The 13,336-nt window shown below is 40.8% G+C and overlaps 1 protein-coding gene across 1 annotated transcript; it reads left to right on the top strand.

Annotated features, from left to right (window-relative positions):
- The first annotated feature begins 245 nt into the window (after positions 1-245).
- Positions 246-806, top strand: Rnase9 (ribonuclease A family member 9 (inactive)). Its single transcript, XM_027386520.1, has one exon. The coding sequence runs from the start codon at positions 246-248 to the stop codon at positions 804-806; it is 561 nt and encodes a 186-aa protein (XP_027242321.1).
- The last annotated feature ends 12,530 nt before the right edge of the window (positions 807-13,336 follow it).

The following is a 13,336-nucleotide window of genomic DNA, read 5'->3' as shown; positions in this document are numbered from 1 at the left end:
ACCTCCCCCACTTCTCCTCCCCCCCTCATCTACTGTCCTCAATATTAACGTAGTTATTTTAGAGTAAATATTAGGGGGATCTTCAAATAAATTCTGAAATCTCGAGTCTAACAATTTTCCATTGGGCTGTATACTCAGAGTGCAGGGAACAGTGAGAGTTGGTATAAGTGGCCCCTGTGTGTAAATACAACATTTCTTCATAATAGAATGTCTTTCTTCCTCTGCTTTGACTCTACAGGGAAAGAATGAAGTCTCTGGCCACCAAGTACCCACAGCCTTTGCCATTGCTGCTGCTGCTGCTGCTGCTGCCACTGAAGCTTCAAGCGGACTATTGGGATGACACTGAATATGAACTAGAGCCAGAATTTCGTGACTACTTAAGGGAACTTCATGCTACAGGGCCTACCAAACAACCTACCAAAGAAAGAATCAAAGAAAAGATCATTGCTGTTTACGATCGACCTTTACATGATGACGATTACTGTGATAGTGAAATGAAGACTAAAAGTATTCACCACAGGCTGCTCTGTTATAAAGAGCACTACTTTATAAAGGCGGCCTATACAGAGCTAAAAAGTGTCTGCCACGGCAAACGAGTGAAATGTAAGGATGGGATTCAATTTTGCAGAAGAAGCACAGACTTAATGAGTGGAGTTCGATGTACTTTAGTAAGTGGCGAGAGGATGCCATTCTGCTCATACGAAAGTAAGGTCATGCAAGGTTATGTGGTTGTCACTTGTCAATGGGACAGTGACTCCAAACAGTTTATTCCTAACAACGTACTTGAGATATTGCCACCCAAGTAGCAGGAAAGCACCAGAACTGGGTCTTCCCCTGACATTTTAGTTTTCTCTAAGCTGTTAACATTTGGGAGTAACTTACCCTTTAGATACTGATGCTGTTAATCAAAAGTGAGAAGGGCACTTTCAGCCCATTCACTTTGATCATCCATTTCCCTCCTTTCCTGTCCCCAAAGCATTGGATGGTAGCATGAGCTATGCTCACACGACTCTAACAGGTGTTGATGGAGATTTTCTGATTCAGTTGGTCCCACAGCCTTTGAGCCCCAAATAAACACACAGATGCTATATTAATTATAAAAATGTTGGCTAGTGTCTTGGGCTTCTTATTGGCTAGCTCTGTCTTAATTATTAACCCATTTCTATTAATCTATATATTTCCACGTGTTCTTGGCTTATTAGAGAATGACTTGCTCGTCCTCTATTCCCAGGCTCTACATGAAGACTCTGTCCTCCTATGTTTCCCAGAATCCTCTTCCTCTCCTAGTCCTGCCTATCTCCCTGCCTCTTTGGCCACAGTGTTTTATTCATCAACCAATAAGAGAAACATATATACAGAAGGGCAACTACCATCAAACAGGTGTTTTCCTAAAGGTCACAGAATGTACATGACAATAAATGTCTGTAGCAAACAGATGGTCAGCATGAAGAGAAGCAGGGGGCAGCGTGTGGGAGGTCAGGCTTGTACTTTCAGTACTTTGGAGACTAAGGCAGAAGTTCATAAGTTCAAGGCCAGTCTGTGTTACCAACCAAGATCCTGGCATAAACAAACAAACAAACAAACAAACAAACAAAAGATAGTTTGGAATAGCTGCCTGAAGGATCATCAAAGTTTTCATGTGATTTTTCTGATTCAGCAACAAAAATAAAGTGTTTCAATCTAGCAACTGGCTATGAGGTGCCTATGGGGATTTCCAGGGCTGGCTAGTGATTTTACATGAACAACTTACACTCTTTTCGGACTTTTATGCAGTATGTCTTTCCAATGTTATGTTTGTATATATTTCACTTTTCATGTTCTTTATATTCAACACAATTCATGGTACCATGAAAGAGGAAAACCTGGCCAGGAGTATCTCAAGATAGAAGCCTTTAAGTACTAGGAAAGCTAACTAACTCCCCAGTGCACTTTCCGATTGTCGTGTATATGTGGGAGCTCAGACATCAGTCTTTGAAAAAGTAGGCACAATTCCTCATACTCTGGGATATTCACAATTCCCTACAGCTCTTTCCTTACATTTCTAGGAGATGTGGCTCTATCTGAGTATACCCTACCTCAGAAAAAGGCTGGAGATATTGAGACAAAGGAAATGTCTATCATCTTAAGCAATGATTTTCTCCTTTTTTTTTGTTCTTTTCAAACTTTTTATGTCTTTCAAACATCACTATTAACTAAAACTTTCTAAAATTCTATTAGAATAGTAATGTGGGGCAATATGGGTGTCCTGGCCCACTTTACCCCTAGGCTCCCTCCTCAGCTCTTTATCACTATTTTCAGAGTCAAATCTGAACTTCTAATTTACCCATTAGTTGATATAAACTAAGGCCTGCATCTGCAAGTCTTTTTTCATTATCCAAAGGGGGTGGGGCATGAGGAAGCCATACTTCCAAAAGCCTTCAATGGGAGGCCTTTGGTTATGATGTTGAATGAGTGAAGGTCCTGATGAGTGCTTTTGTACCTCCTTGACACCCGTACACTACAACACAGCCCTGTCAGTGAGCTGTGAAATTATACACATGGCTGGCCTGGTATATGCTATGAACCATCTCATCTGGGCCATGATCACATCATGACCATTGAATTTTACAATGTACACACAAACATGTTTATAGGAGTATAGCATAGCACAACTGAGGTATAAAAAGAGTCATGTAACGTCCACTCCAGAGTTGCTAATCTTATCCAAATACCTACTAAAAATATATTGGGCAGGCATGGTGGTTCATATCTTTAATCTTAGCCCTCAGGAAGCAAAGGCAGGAAGATCTCAGTAAGTTAGAGGCCAGCCTGACCTACATAGAGAGCTCCAGGATAGTCACAACTACATAGAAAGCCTTGCCTCAAAAAAGAAAAGAGAAATACAATCATGGTTGTGTGGACTTTCCTTCTTGTCTTATACAGCACAAGGAATTCAGAAATTGGCCTCTACTTACTGGGTGACCTATAAAAGCCTGCTGTGTTTCAAATGTGTCCCACAGTTGCTGCCAATGTGATAATGTTAGAAGGTTGGGGCTTGCAAAGTTATTATGCAACAAAGGATTGCTTCTTGTGGATAGAATTCGGGCTACTATAAAAGAAGTTTCATGTAGGGTTCAGTTAGCTTCTTTTCATGCTCCCCACCCCTTGAAGATAAAGTCCTCTCTAGATGCTGGAGACTAGACATAAGACTTCCCAACTCTTAGAATTGTGAAAACATGTTTCTGGCCCTTATAAATTCTTAATTTTTAAAAAAAAACCTAATTTTTTTTCACTTTGAAAATTACCGTGTGTGTGTGTGTGTGTGTGTGTGTGTGTGTGTGTGTGTGTGTGTGTACAAACAGAGCATGCATGTGGAGGTCAAAGGAAAACTTGTGAGAGTTGATTTTCTACATCCAACACATGGGTCCTGGAGATTAAATTCAGTCATGATGGCAATCACCTTAATTTGTTGAGCCACCCCACTGGTGCAGCCTGTGTTATTATGTTATGGTAACACAAAACCAATGAAGTCAAACCTGCATTACAATTTTCAGTTTTACTGAGTAAGACGTCATAAGCATCATGCCCCTACTTCCATTAGTAACACCTCTCCAAATGTTGAATTTCACTAGTTTTTATTTTTGACAACTTTTTATATGCATACAATGTATTTGGATCATATTTATCCCCATAGCTATCTTTTATGTGTTAGTTAGTTTCCTGTTGCTATGAGGAGACACCATGACCAAGGCAATTCATAGAAGAAAGAATTTGCTGGGTCTTACAGTTTCAGAGGATAAGTCCATGACCATCATCACCATTGGGAGCATGGCAGCAGGCAGGCAAGTATGGCACTAACTGAGAGCCTGCATCTCATCTACAAGAATGAGAGAGAGAGAGAGAGAGAAAGAGAGAGAGAGAGAGAGAGAGAGAGAGAGAGAGAGAGAGAGAGAGAGTTGAGACAGGGTCTCATTCTGTGACCCAGGCTGGCCTGGCACTCAAAGGTGTGCTCCTACAGCAGCTTCTGAGTGCTGGGATTTACAGGTATTGAAGGAACCAGCTTCCCTTTTGGCAGCCATAATGGCCGAACACGTGCTTCTATGACCTTGACCTAGTCACTAGAAAGTCAGATGCCTGCCTTGTGACAAGGAACCAATCAGAAGTTAGCTGGTGGCGCTATGCTTTACGACCCTGGGTGTGCTTTACAGACAAGCGCACGACAATGACGTAGAGAGCATAGCAACCACCCTGGGAGGGCCTATGGGCCATAACAACCAGTTGACCAATCAACACAGGGCAAGCCCTCCAAGCCTGGAGGCACACCAATCGTGAGCCTGTGCGTACCCCTAGACACTCCCCTTACGCTGCCCTATAAAGATCTGTGCCATGGCAGGTGGGTAAAAGACCCGAGCTAACATGGGGTTTGCTCGTTAAATTACAATAAAGCCTCGTGCAGTTTGCAGCAAGCTCTTGAATCCGCCTGGTGATTGGGGTGACCGCGAACGTGGCCTGGGACCCCGGAAACTTGAGTTTTCGGGGGTCTAACATTGAGAGTAGGCAACCCTGTATTATTCCTAATCTTATGGAAATTGTCTCAACTTTTCTCTGTTGAGTAAAATATTAACTGTAAGCTTTTCAAGTGGGATCTTTACTATAGTAAATTACATTACTTGTCAACTACTTTGTTGAGGGCTTTCATCATGAAGATGGTTGATTTTATTAAATGCTTTTCCTTATACCTACCAGGACGGTCATATAATTTAAACTATTTCTCATTAGTGTATTATAAATTGTACTTACTGAATCATCTTTGCATTCTAGCAGCTTCAGGTTGGATATAAAATGTCTTCATGTGCTCTTGTATTTGAACATTTGGTCTGTAGCTAGTGGCACTGTTTTGAGAAGTTGTGAACTCTTTTGGGGGGGTAGGGACTAACTGAAGGAAGTTAACTGAAGGCTCTGAGGAGCAGATATTGAAGACTATACTGCATTCTCACTTCTGATTCATCTCTTTATTTCCTGTTTCATTGCAACTGAACCATCTGCCATCATGAACTGTATCTTCTAAGTCAAAGGAATTTGCATTTGGTCAGGTACAGTAATGAGGAAAGTAACTAATACAGAAAATTGGTACCAAGGGTTGGTCACTGTGGTTAGGAAACCATTTTAGAAGGAATGTGAACTAGAGAAGAGCAAGAATGCTGTAAGTAGAGCTTGATGGACCATTTGGTGGAAGTTTATACTACTGCAACTGTTACTGTCTAGGAGTCTTAATCAGGCATTTACTCTGCCAGTTAAAGAATTAAAAGGCAGAAAAAAATCTCCTGTGTGACAGGTAGCAGCAAGGAAAATCTCAGACACAGCAGACAGAACCAGTTGGTAAAGAAAGGCTTTGATCAGGTCAAGGAAACACACGTACAACAGGTACATAGAGAAAGATCCTTCACAGAGCAGGTACTTGGGAAGCTGAAGCCTGTTCTGTCCTTGAAGCCTGGGGGATTTTTAAGTCTTTGGAGGGTCTTCCTCCCCTAATTTATGGGTGGTCAGTTTGAAAACAGACAGGATGGCTGGTTGGTGTTGTATAAGCATGTTCTGATCTGGCCTTGAATTTGATGAGCCATCAGCAGGGAGCCCAACTAGCTGGAGAAAATGTCTGGAAAGCCTTTGTTTTAAGCTGCTAGACTTTTGTCTCAGGTCAGGAGAGTGAGGAGGAAGTAGTTCTCTTAGAAGTTGGCCATCTTTATCACCCAGTCAAGGCTTCTTTCCCTATCTGCTTGCCTACCAGGGAATCTGTGTGATTTTTAGGCCCTCTGAGGGCTGATACTTGGGAAAGTCAGTCCTTTTTCTTATCCTCAAAGTAGAGGCATGAGGCAATTTAATCCCTTTGAACAACAACCATTTCACTTACAGTTTTATCAGGTCCCAGTCTACTGGGGGATGTGACAAGACATAGCACTGATAATTTTGCTATTATTATACAGTAAATATTGACTTATCCATGAATCCTTTTGGTGATATTTTAATTTTAATTTCTTATGAAGTCAGGACAAATAGTAAACTTTATTACAGTATTATACCCATGACAATCATAATATCTCAGACTATACTTTTCTACTATTATATAAATAATTTGAAACATTTTCATGTACTCTTTCATTTTGTCCATTTTAAACCTATGTTACAATAAAGGATTCAGGGCTGAGATTTGGATCAGTGGCAAAGCACTTTCTGGGCAAGCATGATACCCTGGATTTGATCTTTTAAACCCCCCAAAATTAAAACAATAAAGAGCTGGGTATGGTTGTTCTTGCCTATAATCCCAGTAGTCAGGAGGCAGAGGCAGATGGATCTCTATGAGTCTGGTCTGCACAGTGAGTTCCAGGCCAATGAGGAATATAGTGAGACCCCTTCTCAAGCAAACAAACAAATATAGCAACAAAATCACAAGTAAAAGATTCATAGTCACTTCCTAGTCAAACAACAAATCAAGGTCAACAATAGGACAATACATTTTATCCAAATACTTCTTTCTGTCCTTGGGATATATCTCTTAAGGGCTAAAAATGTATGTCAGTTGATAGAGGACTAGACTAGCATGCACAAAACTCTGGGTTCAAATCCCAGCACTGCATAAAACTGGGAATGGTGGCGAATGCCTATAATCCTAGCACTCAGGAGGTAGAAGCAAGAGCATCAGAAACTGAAGGTTATTCCTAGCTACCATGAGTTTTAGGCCAGCACAGGGCACATGAGATCATGTCTCAAATAAAATAATTAATTTAATTAAGCATTAAATTAAAGATAGATCTTTCTGGGTTATAGCTATAATCTTGGGTATACGTGGGAGGCTAAGGCTGGAGGATTATTGTAAGTCTGAGGCCATCCTGGAAAATTCCAGGCCAGTCTTAGCTACACAGTTAGATCCCATCTCAAAATAAATAATAATAAAAAAACAGAAGACAGATATGAAATATATTTCTCCTATATTTGAGACACTAAGAACTTGACATTTAAGAATAGTCAATGAAGAAACAGCTTATTACTCAGTCATTGGGACAGCCATTCTTTGATCTTTGCTGATGTTGAAAATTCATATCACCCTGTAGTTTTTACAGCTGGAAGATAACAAAAGCTGGTAAGCACTATTAAGCTCCCCTTAAGAGACAGATCAAAGTAGGCATCCTTGTCAAATAGAGCCCTGGGAGAGTGCCTCTTGTCATATCAAAAGAAATAAAAAGGCTTTGTACAATATGAGGTTTGCAACTTGAGAATATCTTTCTCCCATAGCCGGGTTTCTGAAAGACATAGGCACAGGTTGTAAATCCTAAAGAAAACTAGGTGTTCACTCTTTAGCCATTCATAGTCTCTTCCAATAAATAGACTGGCAAATAGCTTGACTACCATATTGTACTTTCAAAGAAATAGATGCTAAGTCTAACAGTTCCTCACTTGCTGGAAGTCTGTTTCTAGGACTTTTGAGATGATTTGTATCAATAAAAATTCAACAAGTAAATGAAAATCTTAGACAGCTACTCTAGGTAGCTTTGCAATAAGTAAGGTGAATATAACAAAGCCTAAGCCAAAAAAAAGTATATCTACTATGTAAAGGAGTCAAAGTCTCCTACTCACTGAGATAAGGGACTCTGAAGGCTGCATCAGAAAACTCTTAGAAATGATAAACACTTCAAGCAAAGTAATAAGACACAAAAGCAACATGTAAAAGGCAACAGCTTTCCTAAATGCTAGTAATAAACATGCTGAGAAAGAAATCAGAGGGGAAAAATTCCACTTACAACAGCTTCAAAAATACATGGAATAAACCTAACCAAGGAAGAGGAAGACATTCTGCGATATATTTTTAAAGTAATAATGGCAGAAAAACTGAAGGAAAACAGCAGTGGATAGGAAGGCCTACTCCGTTCACGGATTGACAGAATAAATGTCAGGAAAATGCATGTATTGCTAAAAACAATGTGTAGATTCAGTGCTACCCCATCCAAAATTCTAATGTTCTTCACAGAACTAGGAAAAGGAGCCCTAATAATCATATGGAAATAAAAAGGACCCAATCAAACCAAAGCAGTCCTGAGCAGAAAGCAATGCCGGAAGCATCACAATATCTGACTCAACTAATATTCCAGAACCACAGTAGCAAAAAAGCAAGTGAAGTAATTCACATGAAGACAGACAAGTGCTGCATTTGATCTCTCATATGTACATTCCAACTTTGAATTCCTAGATTAGTATGTTTAAGGTGGAGTGCCCATGAAGGCGAGGAAGCTAGAAAGAACCACTAGAAGGAGAAGAGAAAAGATAGGCCTTCAGAGAACAGGGATGGCAGAAGTCCCCTGGTGTAAAAGTAGAGAGGGGATGCTAGGGGTGAGAAGGCTTTACATGACTCGGGGGGGGGGGGGGGTAGGGATGGGGAAGGACAAGGGTGGGAGGAGAAGCTAACTAAAACTCCTACATGGGATATAGGAGAAATCCCATGGAAAATTACTATATTTTAAGTCAATTTAAAAATGCAAGTCCAAAGAGTTTGGGGGGCTAAAGTTTAGAGCGATGGCTGCTCTTCCAGAGGACCTGAATTCAATTCCCAGCATCCACGTGGCAGCTCACAACTGCTTGCAGCTCCAGTTCTAAGGGATTCAGCTCCCTCTTCTAGTTTCCCTGGATGCCAGGCGTGCATGTGGTTCACAGACATACATGCAGCCATACACATAAAGCAAAATTTAAAATTATAAAAAAAAACTAATGAATAAGAAATGTTGAATGAAAGTATCCTGCCTGGGTGGATAATACTCCTCTCAGAAGCCCAAGGTCATTAAATGGAAATCCCAGTACCAGGTGTGGGATACCTCCCTGTTAGCTGCTGGCCACAGAGGCCCCAGAAGCTACCGAAGCGTCATAGGGTATTGCTAATCCTCTTGGTTGCTTAACAGATCTAGACTATAAGATCCTATAGCTGACAGGGGTAACACACTGTATTAAATATGTAAGGTCTTATCTACGTAGGTTTGATTACAAAAACTAATAAAGTATTCTCTAAATAAAAAAAAAATATGATACTAGAGCTGAAGACACCACCACATATCTGGAATGCTGGAGACTGTGAAATCGAAGTACATTTCCTCTCTGATGGTTAACTGTCACAGTTCTAGAAGGTGCTATGCAAGCTGCGAGGGATGAAAAGTCATCAACTGTCCTACTCAGTTGTGTACCCCACAATTTACAATAACAACCTTCCTGGTAAGCTCTGCCCATTGGTACAGTGATGGTGTGAGGGTCATCAACTGCTTTCTAATTGGACCTGAGGTCTGCCACATAGTGGGCATCTCAGGTCTGGTACTGTAAACCTGGTCAAGAGCACATGGTTGGGGAGGTCCTAAGCTCTAGGGGAGAACTCGCTGTTGCTTTGCTAAATAGACATGGATCAAACGGTCCTCTGCATTCTTATGTGTATATTATAGATTAGTATTGATCTCACCCTTCATCAGAGAAGCTTCTCTTTACAGTGAAGGGGGGGCAGGTGTCTACTAAATTAACAAACTGAACAGTAAAACTGTGAGTTCAGGGCTGCAAAGTGAAATCCTGTCAACAAAATGGACAACTTAAAACCTACCTATGCTGGGCACGGAAGCAGCACCATTAATTCCAGTATTTAGGAAGCAGAGGCAGGCAAATCCTGCATTTCAGGTCAGTCAACATGCTACAGTGAGACCTAGTCCACCCCACCCCACCTCCCACCCCCAGCCACCAAAAGTGAGTTAAATTTAGAACGAGTAGAACAGATTTGATCTATTTATTTCCTCTTCTTTAAAATCAAAATAAACTTCTGAACTTTGGAGGGGGGGGATTCTTTAAAATGCAAGGGAAAAAAACTTTGAACCTCTGTTCTTACACATTTCACAATTGATTGTTGTTATCAGCAAGTCTTCATTCAATATTGTTTTATGTTTGGTCTGTAGAAAATCTTGATGATACCTAGGTCTAAAGTTTGCCCTAGGCCTTCTGTCTCTGGGTGAGGGCCCAGAGGAATAGATTAATGGCCCTGTGCCATTCTGGTAGAAGCAGTGATATCCCTGTGGGCACAGCACCGGTATGATCAAAGGATGGAGTTTTCGCCTGGTAAGAAAACCAGTGTAGGAAGTGTGGAACGCTCTGATAGGCACACAACGACCTTGTTCTCCTCATCGTCTACAAGGGAACAGGGACTTGTTTGGTTCCTTCAAACAGTAGTGCAAAGATCTTAGAAGGTGCATGTCAGGCATCAATGTCCCCAAAGTATAAAAGGAAGACACACGCACCCCCCCCCAAATTCCAGTACTCTGGAGATGAAGGCAGTAGAGTTAAAATTCATGGTGAGAGCTAAGGCTGATGGCCATGGTAGAGCACACTTTTACAGTAAGCCGAAGGCCCAGCTCCAGGAGCTTGGGCTACACAGCAAGAACTTGTATCAAAATTTAGTCAAGAGAGTTCAAAGGTGACAAACAACATTCAGGTACATCTGATAGAGTCTCCAGAGAATAACTTATGAGGAACTGGCTATCCAAAACTCAACAAACACTCTATAAACAGCTGCGGTGAGATTTGGGAACAGCGGTATTAACAGAAATAGAAGCTGGAAAAAGCACCCTGCCGAGTACAACCAACAGAGCAGCAGCAAGACTATTTCAAAAGGCTTCTGTGGTGAGTTGGCAGCAGGGCACCCTTGGTGAATCACACTCCTCAGAAATGCAGACCGAGTCTCGTGGGGCAATACATTGAAAACTGACAGAGAATGCTGCAAACTGCAGGAAATGAACTTTAAATCAGTGACAAGGGAACCTGTGAGAACCAAAGCATGCGTGGCAATTCTCACAGACTCCAAACAGTGCCCACGGCGTTGCAAAGGGCTGCCCAGGATTGGTTCCAGCACCGAAAACTGTGTGCTACCCACACACTGGCATCACTTTGGTCATCTGATCATCCAGAGGAAGGCTTGGCACCAGGATGGACCCATTTCTTTCTCCATGGACATCTCTTCATGCTTTAGTAGCCTAAGTAACATTCGAAGTGCAGCTGGTCTCCGGTCTGTTCTTCCCTTCTTACTCTCTTCGACTTATTATAGTTAAAGCACAGAACAACAAAACAAAGCACATTGAGAGCTCATAGAGACAGACAGCAAGCCACAGGCAGAAGCAGGCCCATCAGAGTCAGATTTCTTATCAGAAACTTTAAAGGACACAGTGACTTGGAAGGAAAGTTCTGAAAGTGCACAAGTGCCAACTAGACTATTGTACTGGACAAAAATGCTGAAATTGGGGGTGGAGGAATGGCTCAACAGTTAAGAGCACTCACTTGCTGTTGTCACAAAGGATGTGGGTTTGGTTCTAGCACACACCTCACAAATCTATAACTCTGGTTCCAAGGAATCTAACACACTCCACCAGTTTCCACAGGCACTGAACAGACACTGTGCACTTGACATACATTCAGGCAAAACATCCATACACAGAAAATAAAAACAAACAAAACTTTAAGAAATCTAAAGAAAGAAGGGGAAAGGTTTTAAACAGCCAAAACTGATAAAGAAAAATAGTCCGTGATAAAAAATAAAAAGACTAAATGAATTTATGGACACTAATCCAGACCTAGAGAGTTTATCTTTTATCTGCAGAGAATGGTAAGTATTTCTTCCAAGAGGCTATAGAAAATAGTAAATCACTCTAGAAAATCAGTTGAATAAATGAAGAACAGGAAAACAAGAAACACTACAAAAATCAAGGAAAACAACAAGAGTTATTACACACCTGTCAATTACTGTGGGCCTTCATAGTCACAACTCCCAAATCAAAAGGCACGGACTAGAAGATTGGATTAAGGAATAGGAGCCACTGTATTTGCTTCAAGAAACACTTCATCTGAGCTCAATGTCAAGCCACAAAACACTGACAATCCTGGCTTTACCAGTGGGAAATCGGTGGGACTGTCCCCACCACTGACACAGTGCTTTATTTTAATGTCCATCAGCTGAAGTGCATCTAACAGAGTTTTATAACTTCTCACATTTGATGTTTGTAATGAGCCAACTGATTATCTTATGGCACTCAGTCACCATGAATGCAGAATAAAAATGATCAAGCTAGCTTTTTAGACACACTTTTTAGTTGTGCCCCCTCCCCCCGCCCCCGCTGCCCCCCCTCAGTCCTGAGCATTCTCATTTCACCAGTTAGTCTGTAAGAATCTGACCTGTGTCTACAGTGTGTTGGTCATGGTTTCTTAACAATTGTTTTCTCTCCAAAGATGTCCAACTCATTATTGATTTTTCTTGAGGTCCAATATTTTCCTATTAGAAATCAGACCTGGCCTATTAGTGACTGTAGTTTGGTAATTGGTTACTGTCCTTTGGCTATGATGATTTCTGGCTGTTCAATGTTTCCTTCCAAGACTGAAAAGGAGGAAAGTGTGAATTAGAATACAAGAAAGGCTTTTTTCACCCTAATGAAATCAACTGACAGGTATTGGATGATTTCTCACAGTTGAATTTCATGACTGGCATAAAGTGGAATTTTTACCAGTATCAAGCAAATTAAGACTAACCTGTGAATTATGTGTGCAATTAGACTGTTCTCTTAATGGAGAAGTTGCTTGCTACTGCTTTATCTAGCATTTCCTTAATCTCTTGTGACTAGAAAAAGTTTTTAATTACTAGAGGTTATTCTAACTTAAGACTTTGAAGTGCTTTTCTTTTCTTTCTTTTTCTGTTAGTAAGCCACTTCTTTTTGACTTGCCTTAAATCCTCTTCATTGTCTTAATATAAAATGCCATTACTTGTTTTAGTGGGGTGTTTGGTGATTATTTTCCTAGATGCCCTAAGTGGGTGACTAGGGTACCGTCAATTGTCATTTGATTGTCTGTTGAAATACTCTTTAAATGCCAGCATTCTCAGAGTAGCTTTTATTTGTTTCATAGTTGATGTGATTGTCTGTGGAATAAAATGGACTGGTGCTTCCCAATTCCCAGAAACCACAAAAATGAACCAAATGTGATCAACCTGAGCAAGTTAACACTCAGTCACAAGCCTTGAGATCACTCAAAGGGAATTAACCTAGTTATTTCTCTGAACATCACCTTCGTCCTCGATGGTTTAAACTGTTCATCCCCTACCCCCACCAAAAAATCATGTTAATAAAAAAAAAAAAACAGGAAAAAAAAGAAACACTTCATCTGAACCAAAGGCTGACCCAGCCTTAGAGCAAGAAGATGAAAAAGGCTGAACCAAGCAAACGTGTCTAGGAGACAAGCAGGGTCATTATTTTAATATCTTAAGAAAAAAGTTTTGAACCAAAACTAAACAGAAGAGAAAAAAGTTACT

Source organism: Cricetulus griseus (assembly GCF_003668045.3).
Source record: "Cricetulus griseus strain 17A/GY chromosome 1 unlocalized genomic scaffold, alternate assembly CriGri-PICRH-1.0 chr1_1, whole genome shotgun sequence".
NCBI classification, from domain to species: domain Eukaryota; kingdom Metazoa; phylum Chordata; class Mammalia; order Rodentia; family Cricetidae; genus Cricetulus; species Cricetulus griseus.
This window is presented reverse-complemented; position numbering and strand designations above follow the sequence as displayed.

Excerpts from the sequence above, each read along its gene's own strand:
- Rnase9 (XM_027386520.1), top strand. The coding sequence starts at position 246 with ATGAAGTCTCTGGCCACCAAGTACCCACAGCCTTTGCCATTGCTGCTG.